Raw genomic sequence first — 10,640 nt, 5'->3', positions numbered from 1 at the left:
CCCCTTCTCATTCTGTGGCATTCCTATTAGTCCCATCGACCCCCCAGGTTGTCCTGCCTCCTCACTGTCCTGTGGCAAACGCACACAGACCCCAATGCTATCCATGACTCCTCCTGCCTCCACCCCCATCAGCCCAGGCAAAGCCCGCCTCAAGGCACTGAGGCCATCACCACCTGTCAAACCCTGGCTTTGTGACAGCACAGAGGGTCACAATTCCCAAGGAAGTAACTATCCCATTGTCTTCTGTGGGAGTCAGACCTGGAGTCATGTGTCCACTTTGGGAGCCTTCATTTAGACAGGACACTGTGTCTGGAGGAGGGCAGCAAAGATGGTGAGGACACAAACAGAAAGATGTTTCTCCTACAGCACAGGAGAAACCGAAAAAGAAACTGGGGTTATTCAACAAGGGACCGAGGGATCATAGTAGACTGTGCAGATGACAGAGTATACTTGCTCTTAAGAGGACAGTGGACTGGACCAACAGATATAACTTAGAGGGTTTTGGTTCAATAAAAGACAGGCTTTTAATAGCTTTTTTCCAACCAGGCTGGCTAGTGGGGTGAAAGAGTAAAAGCAAACTCTGGGTCTCCATACACCCAGGATTATATAGAAAGATTTCATCACGTGGCAGAAAGATGGCATAGAAGATCATAGTCATTCCTTTCAAAGGACAGCTCTTGAATTTGTTATAAAGTTGCAAAATATCCAAAGGCAGACTAAGGGTATCTATAACTGATGTTTTAATTCATTTTTCTTCAACAAATATTGATCAAGTGCTAACTATGTGTCAGGCACCTTGCCAGGCGCTGGAGAAATGCCAGTCAACAAGGTTCACAAAATTGCTGCCCGTAAGAGGTCACATTCTAGGGAGAGAGATAAATAAGGAACAAGATGTTTAAGATACGCAGTGGGTTAGTGATGAAGGCTAAAAAGAAAAATCAGAAAGTGAGGAAATAGTTTGTATGGAAGTGATTAAGATCTCACATAAGTTGGTCATGCATGGCCTTGCTGGGAAGGAGGAAGATGAGGTCGGCTGAGTAGCACTCTGAAAGAGATGCATCCAAGCCACAGGAACCCAGAGTCCAAAGGCCCTGGTGTGAAGCCTCCTATTAAAAGCCTCCTGGTGTGAAGCTCTCCTCCTGATGTGGAGGGATTGGATTAGAGCAGGTGTCCTCAAACCATGGCCCCCAGGCCACATGTGACCCACCTAGGACATTTATCCAGCCCGCCGGGTGTTTTTGCCACTGCTGCCTGTCCTGCTTAGCAGCCGACTCATCCCGGGGGCCCTCAGTCTGGCCTTCCAATGGTCTGAGGGACAGTGAACTAGCCCCCTGTTTAAAAAGTTTGAGGCCCCCTGGATTAGAGCAAGGGAGGCCCCCTGAATTAGGAGGTGAGGTCAGAATGGTATTGGGGGGCAGATCATGCAGAATTTCCCAGGTCTTAATGGGAGGGTTGCTTTTAACCCTGCTGCACAGTTTTGAGCAGAAAAGCAATCTAACTCACATCCAACCAACATCCCTCTAGTTGCTGGGCTGGGAATAAACTATAGAGAGGAAAGTGGGGAAGCAGAAAAACTAGTTAAGGGGCTACTGTAATAATCCTGTGAATTAAACCAGGCTGTTAGCCAGGAGGTAGAGAGAGGTGTACAGGCAACAGGACTTTCTAACAGACCGAGTGTCAGGTGTGAAAGAATAGAGGATTCCTAGCGAGTGGGTTTTTTGCCCTGAGGAACTGGAAGATGCAGTTGCTTTTTACTGAGGCAGGGATGACGCCAGACCACAAGAGGAACAGCTTTTGAGGTATGAAGGGAAGCAAAGCTTAATTTCCAGCAGATTAAGTCTGAGATGCCTGTTAATGATCCAAGTAAAGCTGGTAAACAGTTGAGGGTACAAGTTCAGCATGTGAGCGAAAGCTTCAGACTTGAGATGCTATTTAAAGCCGTAAGATTAGATGAGATCTTCCCGGCACAATAAGTTGCATCCAGAAAGTGACAGGAAGCAGAAGCAAGAATCTTCAGGGAATGAGGGGAGAGATGTGGAGGGTAAATGATGGCTGCAGCAAGGTGGCCTGGGGGTGGTCAAGTCCGATGATGCAAATCACAGCTGGGAAGTATGGAAGAGAGTGGAGCATGGTCTAGAAGTGACAATGAAGAGAAGGCTATCATGACCCATGGACAGTTTCACCCGACCTAACAGGGATTCCTCAGGGCCCATGCCTACTACTAGGGCATTTGCTTAGATGTTAGGCCTTCGCCCCAAATCCTGGTTATCCCATTAAAGAACCATTAGAATTAGGGTGACCATATATTTTATCATCCAAACTAAGACACTGTTGAGCAGGTATCAACTGAAACTATAGGAAAATCAGGCCATATGGGCTAGGTGTGGTGGCTCGTATGTATAATGCTAACACTCTGGGAGACCGAGGCAGGTGGATCATCTGAGCTCAAGAGTTCAAAACCACCTTGAGCAAGAGCAAGACCCTGTCTCTACTAAAAATAGAAAATCTAGCCAGGTGTTGTGGCGGGTGCCTGTAGTCCCAGCTACTTGGGAGGCTGAGGCAGGAGGATTGCTTGAGCCTAAGAGTTTGAAGTTGTTGTGAGCTGTGATGATGCCACAGCACTATAGCCTGGGCAATAGAGTGAGCAGCCTTTTAGATGATAACCTGGGCTCAACAGTGTAAGCATTTCAACCTTTGATCCTATTAGCATCAGCCCCTAATGAACTGAGCCAGCCAGAGTTTAGGGATTAACTGTAGATGAGAATTGACTAAAATGTCAGGGTTTAGATTTAAGATTCAGAGAATGAGCCTTTCAACTGCCAGAGGAAAAAAAGGCAGTTGTGCTGTTCTGGGGCCCAGCCCCCTGTGCTAGGTGGTAACACCAACCTGTTCAGCTGCATCTCTGCCAGCACGGTGCCACTTCCCAGCTCCTGGAGACATCGTTGGCCCAGCTTGCACAAAACATTTGTCACATTTTCATCCGTCTGGCATCCAACTCCCTTTGGATCTCCTCTTCCATGCATGGTTGTGGTGGGAGGCAAACATTTCCTCCCTCCTCAGAAACCAAAGAAACCAAATCCTCCCCTTTCTCCTCCTCAACCCATCACTACAGCAAAGGATTCAGCTCAGCCAATCTGGCTCTCCCCTGGGGATTTTGAAACTTAAGGAAGTGATATGGGCAATGTGAAAGACCATTCCTGGTGAGAGCCAGGCCCCAGCCCATGACGTGATGTTTCTTCCTATGGATCCCTCTTGCCAAGCTCTCTGCAGCCTCCTGGATCTTATTTCCAAGACCTTCTCTCCACCTCCTGCCCTCCTAATAAACTCACTTCTGCCATATTAGCCAGGATCTTCCTCTTTCTTGAAACCATCAGACATATGCCCACTTGGTACTTTATGAGTAGAGAAAAGCAACAAATGGGCCTCCACTCACTTGCCTTTAACCCTTCTAGGCAGATCTATATAGAGATTGTCAAGGTAGGTCCAACCCTTCTCCTGGCGAGGAGGCTGCTACAGTAGTGAGCACAGAGCAGCTGCCGTCCCTAATGTCCCTTGTGCAACTGGGCAAACTTCGAAGGGCTAATATCCCAGTTAGGAGGACACAGGAACCCACACGATGGTGCCACACCTACTCCTCCCACTTAAGCCCAGAATGTCTCGGTCTCCCCATCTAGAAAACCAAGGTCATAATGTCTGCAGGACTGGGGTGTCGTGGGAATCAATTCATATGTTAGTAAAGTGCTTTGATGTTGGAAGAAAGTGCTAGGTAAGTGCTGAAATTTTCGCCAAAAGATATAGAGAGACTCAGTGTTAGATGAAAGATTCGGGATTTCAGAGTTCCTGGAATCTAGCCCAGTGAGGGGCCCAGAAAATGAGGTCACACCTCAGTCTATAAACAGTCATTCAAAGAAAAGATTGGTAGAATAAGAGTTGCTATGGTCTAATTAGCTGTATTCTGTCCCTTAATGCTGCTGCTGCTGGGGATAATTTTGGAACTGTCTTTCCTGTTGCCAATCCATTTTGCAGCAGCCAACTCCTCGAGGGCTCTGTTCAAAAGACAACAGGCAGATCAGTTGCACTCTGCCATGGAAGCCGGTGTTGGGCACTTCTCTCTACCACCCAGGCCTGAACTCCAGGGTACAGCCTGACCTGTCCTTGGGAGACAGCCCCACTCCTCTTCACTGACTGCACCACCATGGGGATCAGAGGCAGATTGACAGCTATGGATAGAGGGCCCCTTGCTGCAAGCATCCATGCCTACGGCATTTGGCTGCAGATCTACCTTGGCCTCAATTAAATGGTGCTTTATCTGTCTTCATACAACACTGACTCATTATTAAGTTACATATTATCTTTTTAATCAAAAGAATAGAAAAGGAGAAAGAGGAGAGATGAGGAGAAATGACCTTATGGAAAACCTGGAGGCATTGGTGGGAAGGAAACCACAAAGGCGTTTCTATGCCAGGGCCTTGGTTGTGTTCATTATTCCCAGGGAATTAGTAGAAGCTACTTAATCAACAGGGTGACAAGGTGATTGATGGACTGCTCAGTAAGAGATGTGATGTTGGGGTTGGATTGGTAAAAGGGCAAGAAAGGCATGTAAGATGCCAGCCACTCCCCGTGGAGTTCAGGGAGCCGCGGGCTGGAAACAATGGACAAGGGATTGTTGTTTTATAAAACTTGAATACTAGTCTTGAAAATCACAGCCCGAGGCTAAAGAATTAGAGTCTTACAGAGACATGTGTAGGGCCTACCAGCTACTTAAGTTCATTTATTTCAGGCAGAATAAAGAGCTTTTTCCTGCTACCAAATGATGAACGCTCTACTAAAGGTGGTGTTTTTCAGTAGTAAGAACAGAGAACCAGCCTAAACCTGGGTTCAAATCCCAGGCCCGTTAGTTCTTTGGGCAAGTAACTGTAAGTCCCTGTAATTTTTAATTTATAAAATAGTGGCACTAAGAGTACATGCCAAATAAGCTGTTATAAAGAATCCATGAGATCATGTGGGCAAAGGACTTGGTCAATGCCTGGTATACAGTAAGCACTCAATATGTGTTAGCCAGAATGACTGGCATCAGCACTGAAAGCATCATGGCAGCCTTTTAACAAACATTTATTAATCAACATTATACACAGACTGTAGAGACAAAGTAGTAAGGCTGGGCAGTGTGGCTCACACCTGTAATCCCAGCAATGTGGGAGGCTGAGGTGAGAGGATTGTTTGAGGCCAAAGTTCAAGAGCAACCTGGACGACATAGTAAGACCCCATCTCTACATAAAAATTTAAAAATTGGCTCGGCAAGTGGCTAGAGCGCCAGCTACATACACCAGAGCTGGCAGGTTCGAATCCAGCCCAGGCCTGTCAAACAACAATGACAACTACAACCAAAAAAAGCCAGGCGTTGTGGCAGGCGCCTGTATTCCCAGGTACTTGGGAGGCTGAGGCAAGAGAATCACTTAAGCCCAAGAGTTGGAAGTTGCTGTGAGCTGTGACACCACAACACTCTACCCAGGGCAACAGCTTGAGACTCTGTCTCAAAAAAAAAAAAAAAATGTAAAAACTGTCCAGCTGTGGGAGGGCACCTATAGTTTTAGCAACCTGAGAGACTGAGGAGGGAGAATCGCCTAAGCTCAGGAGTTTGATGTTACAGTGAGCTACAATTGCACCATTGTACTCCAGCATGAGCCAGAGAGTAAGACTAATGAATATCTCTAAAAAATGAATAAGTAATGATAAAGTAAGCTATAAAATCTCTGCCTTCAAAGACTTTAGAATCCAGTGGACAAGTCACTGACGGGACGAGAAACTGTCACTGTGAAGCTAAGTGACCACATACGGGATCTCGTGCTTTGAACTCAAGGGCTAAAGGGACGTAGGGTGAGGAGTGACCAGAGCCAGAGTGAGAGATGACAAAATTCAAGTCTCCTACTTCCACCAGGCCTGTCAATGTGAGCCCCTCTCCCTGCGTTCGCCACACAGCACAGTTAACAAGGTGTAGGGAAGTGGAGCCGACTTAGCTAAGACTATGGTTGACAAAAAAAGAATACGGATAAAAGAAGGTACAAGGTGGTCACATTTGATATGTGGGTGGGAGCTATTACATTTTTAAATAAAACTGAACATTTTCTTCTTCTATTTCTTCTCTTTAAAAAAAAAAAAAATACCCAACAACCAGAAAGACATCTAGTTTTCCAGATCCCCGGAGCCCTGGTCTCTACACCACGTGGACGTTCTCCACCTCCTCTATGTCCTCCCAAGGCAGCATTTTGGGAGGTGATCCCCGGCAAAGCCATCCCTTCAAATCCGTCTTTGTGCCCACTGCCATCGTCAGTCCCATGAGGAGCACAGCCAGCCTGGCCACTGTGGGACAAGGGTCTCTTCGGAAAGGGCGGGGCAGCGTGAGAAAGAGTAAGTGGTGGCAGAGAGGTACGTGCCTAGAGCTGAGTGAAGGGGGGATAGCCCAGAGTACTGTTTATAAAAACAGGATCTTGGCTTTAAATTGAGCCTCTGCAAAGGGTGCTTTACAGTTCCCAAATGATGACTTGTTTTATTGAATGAAGCTAGGCTGACTCAAGGTCACTGCCTTGGGTCAGTCATACATTCAGGTTGAATGACTAAGGTGATAGCAGTGCTGAGTGCCAACACATAGTTAGAACATGGCCAGTAAGGAAGCTGGCTCTGAAGGCAGAATGACAAAGCATTGTCGGGTCAGTGCTTCTCAAACTGTGTCCCAGGGAGCTCTTCAGGGGGGTACCACAAGAGAAACAGGGAAGATGGGGTAAGCGGGCAGAGGGTGGAAGGAGGAAATGAGGATTAAGGAAGGAATTCCCACTATGTTATCTAGGTAATGAATGCATAGACTAAAAAGAAAACAAAAAGTATCGCACAAAGTATACAAAAGCAGGTTTCCTTGTATTCTTAACCCCTAGGTTCAAGTTCTCTTTCCTTGATAAATAGGTAGAGAAATAGATATTGCACTATTCTGCATGCACCTTGCTTTTATTTTTACCTATATAATATCCACATTGCACACATGCCAATACATAAGTCACTACAGAAGTTTTGAGACAGACTGTTATTGTCCATTATTTCACTTTCAAGAAACACAATCCAGTGTCCCTTCTGATTCACCTGCACAAGTTTCAGCTTGCTCAGCTTAGGGGTGTTGCTGGGAGGGCTTCATTTTTATTTATCCATGTGGATTTTATATTTCTTAACTTTTTTTTTTTTTGCCTTCTTTTCTATTCTTTTTATTATTGGAGATTCATTGAGGGTACACAGAACCAGGTTATACTGATTGCTTTTGTTGGATAAGGACCCTCTTATAATTGTGTCCCACCCCCAAAAGGTGTACCCCACCCCTTGTGCTCCCACCTCCTCCCTCCTTCCCTTTCTCAGCTCTCCCCATCCCCTAACCCCACCATGTACTAGGATTTTAATTGTCCTCATATCAGAATTGAGTACATAGGATTCTTGTTTCTCCATTCTTGTGATGCTTTACTAAGAATAATGTGTTCCACATCCATCCAGGTTAATACAAAAGATGTAAAGTCTCCATCTTCTTTAGTGGCTGAATGGTATTCCATGATATACATATACCACAGCTTGTTAATCCATTCCTGGGTGGGTGGGCATTTAGGCTGTTTTCCACATTTGACTATAAACTGAGCTGCAATAAACAGTCTAGTACAGGCTCAGCGCCTGTGGCTCAGGTGGCTAAGGTGCCAGCCACATACACCTGAGCTGGCAGGTTGGAATCCAGCCTGGGCTCACCAAACAACAATGACAGCTGCAACCAAAAAAGAGCCAGGCATTGTGGTGGGCGCCTGTGGTCCTAGATACTGGGAGACAAAGGCAGGAAAATTGCTTGAGCCCAGGAGTTGGAGGTTGCTGTGAACTGTGATGTCACAGCACTCTACGCAGGGTGACAGCTTGAGGCTCTGTTTCAAAAAAACAAACAAACAAAAAAAAAAAAAACAGTCTAGTGCAAATGTCCTTGTGGTAAAAGGATTTTTTTTTCTTTTTTTTCTTTTGGGCAGATGCTCAGTAATGGGATTGCAGGATCAAATGTGAGGTCTAGCTTGAGTTCTCTGAGGGTTCTCCATACTTCCTTCCAAAAAGGTTGTATTAGTTTGCAGTCCCACCAGCAGCATAAAAGGGTTCCCTTCTCTCCATATCCACTCTACCATCTGCAGTCTTGAGACTTTGTGATGTGGGCCATTCTCCCTGGGGTTAGAAGATCTCTCAGGGTGGTTTTGATTTGCATTATCTAATAATTAGGGATGCTGAGCACTTTTTCCTATGTTTGTTAGCCATTCGTCTTGTCTTCTTTAGAGAAGGTTCTATTCATCTCTCTTGCCCAGTGATCTAAGGGATTGTTGGCTCTTTCTATGCTTGTTAATTTGAGTTCTCTGTAGATCCTACTTATCAAGCTTTTGTCTGATTCAAAACATGCAAAGATCCTTTTCCAGTGTGTAGGTTGTCTGTTTGCTTTGTTTGTTGTCACCTTAGCTGTACAGAAGCTTTTCAGTTTCATTAAGTCCCATTTGTTTATTTTCGTTGTTGTTGAAATTGCCATGGAAGTCCTCCTCATAAAGTCCTTCCCCAGGCCAATAGCTTCCAGTGTTTTCGCCACACGTTTTTTGAGGATTTTAATTGTTTCGTGCCTATCCAATACAAGGTGCTGGAAGAACTGGCTATCCCCATGTAAAAGAGGGAAACTGGACCCGCACCTTTCTCCACTCACAAAAATTGATTCCCTCTGGATAAAAGACCTAAATCTAAGACACAAAACAATTAAAATCCACATTTCTTAACTTTTATGTATCTCAAAACTTTCATAATGCCCCGCATACGTATGGATTCTTCATCTTAAGAACCCTGCACTTACCTCTTCACATATGGAAATTCTACATAAGATTTCATTAATTTTTATAGTCCTATTTTATTAGGATTATCATTACTACTATAACTAAGCAGATCATCTTTGCTCCATCCAGAGTGTGAACTTACTTAGGATTGAAAGGTCCACACTCAATCTGAGCCACTTAGAACTGCCGAGAACTGCATCCCCTGGGCCGTTGCACACACTTTCTTTAATACCTCCCTCTCTGCCTTGCATAGACCTTGACTGGCTTGGAGCTCTGACTTCTTGCGTTGTATGCACGTGTAGTAAGAAAGCATTGGAGATGAGGAATTGATAAGATAAATAGATAAGGCACAAAACCAATTTTTCACACGTTTCTGAGCGCCTAAGGACGCGTGTGCCCTGTGCTGCTTGACGCCCCAGGTCTAGAGGAGATCTCTTTCTCCCTTTTCCCAAGCTGAGGCAGGTCAGGCTATCAATCTCCCCAAAGAGAAGAGAAATGACAGGAGAATTGACCGTGTGCACCTCACAGAGCTGTCAGTAGAAAAATAAATGTCTCAACTGAAAGGTGAAACTTGTGTAAATGGTGAGGGACACACTTGCAGCACTGAGGATGCCAGCTGTGTTTAGTGTAGGTTCTGCTATTCACGTGCACATCCGGCTTGATGAAGAGTCACACTGCAGATGTGGCCTTGGCTCTGGCCCTCTGTGCTAGACACTAATGCCTCTGATTCAAACATGTGTCCATGAAGTGTCACAAAGGACCAACGTCTCTGCCTGCAACATAACCCGCAGCTCTCTAAATGCCTGCAACATAACCCGCAGCTCTCTAAATGCCAGCAGACCCTTATGGAGAAATGGCCCGAAGTGTTTCTCAGGGGTGTCTTCCCTACCCCACCCCCCCACAGAATCCAGTGAACTCTTGATTTTCCCAGGACATATGTCCAAGGGATGGGAATCTCCTGTCTTTCAGAGAATTTGAGGAGAAAGATGGCTTCCTTTTACTGAGGGAGAACCATTCCTATTTATTTATTAATTTATTTAGACAGAGTCTCACTTTATTGCCCTGGGTAGACTGCCATGGCATCACAGCTCTACAGCAACCTCAAACTCTTGGGCTCAAGTGATCCTCTTGCCTTCAGCCTCCCAAGGAGCTGGGACTACAGGTGCCCACCACAACACCTGGCTATTTTTAGAGATGAGGTTTCACTCTGGCCTTGAACCAGTGAGCTCAGACAATCCACCCACCTCGGCCTCCCAGAGTGCTAAGATTACAGGTGTGAGCCACCATGCCCAAACCATTTCACCTTTTAAAAAAAAAGGAAACACATCAGCCCGGGTATGGATTAATAAGCTGTGGTATATGTACGCCGTGGAATACTATTCAGACATTTTAAAAAAATGGAGACTGTACAACCTTTGTAAAGTCTGGATGGAAGTGGAACATATTATTCTCAGTAAAGCAGCACAAGAATGGAGAAGCATGAATCCTATGTACTCAATTTTGATATGAGAACAATTAATAACAGTTAATGGCATGGTGGGGGTGGGGGAAGGGGAGAGCAGACAGAGAAAGAAGGGGGGAGGGGTGGGGGAAAGGAAGAACAGAGAGAGGGAAGGAGGGGGTGGGGTCTTGGTGTGTACCATACCTTTTGGGGGCAAAACACGATTGTAAGGCTCAGCGCCTATAGCTCAACCGGCTAAGGCGCCAGCCACGTACACCTAAGGTGGCGGGTTCGAATCCCCAGCCTGGACCCGCCAAACAACAATGACA

General features: G+C 45.7%; 1 protein-coding gene across 1 annotated transcript in view; it reads left to right on the top strand.

Annotated features, from left to right (window-relative positions):
- The window catches only part of SH3RF2 (SH3 domain containing ring finger 2), a 120,738-nt gene that overhangs the window by 105,041 nt on the left and 5,057 nt on the right, over window positions 1-10,640 (top strand). The window contains exon 7 of the mRNA XM_012806904.2: window positions 6,176-6,408. Coding sequence (XP_012662358.1) covers window positions 6,176-6,408 — 233 coding nt within the window. The remainder of the gene's footprint in view (window positions 1-6,175; window positions 6,409-10,640) is intronic.

Source organism: Otolemur garnettii, unplaced genomic scaffold (genome assembly GCF_000181295.1).
Source record: "Otolemur garnettii isolate 467f Iridium unplaced genomic scaffold, OtoGar3 scaffold00003, whole genome shotgun sequence".
NCBI lineage: Eukaryota > Metazoa > Chordata > Mammalia > Primates > Galagidae > Otolemur > Otolemur garnettii.
Note: the sequence above shows the minus strand (reverse complement) of the source record. Positions and strands in the feature narration are given on the sequence as shown.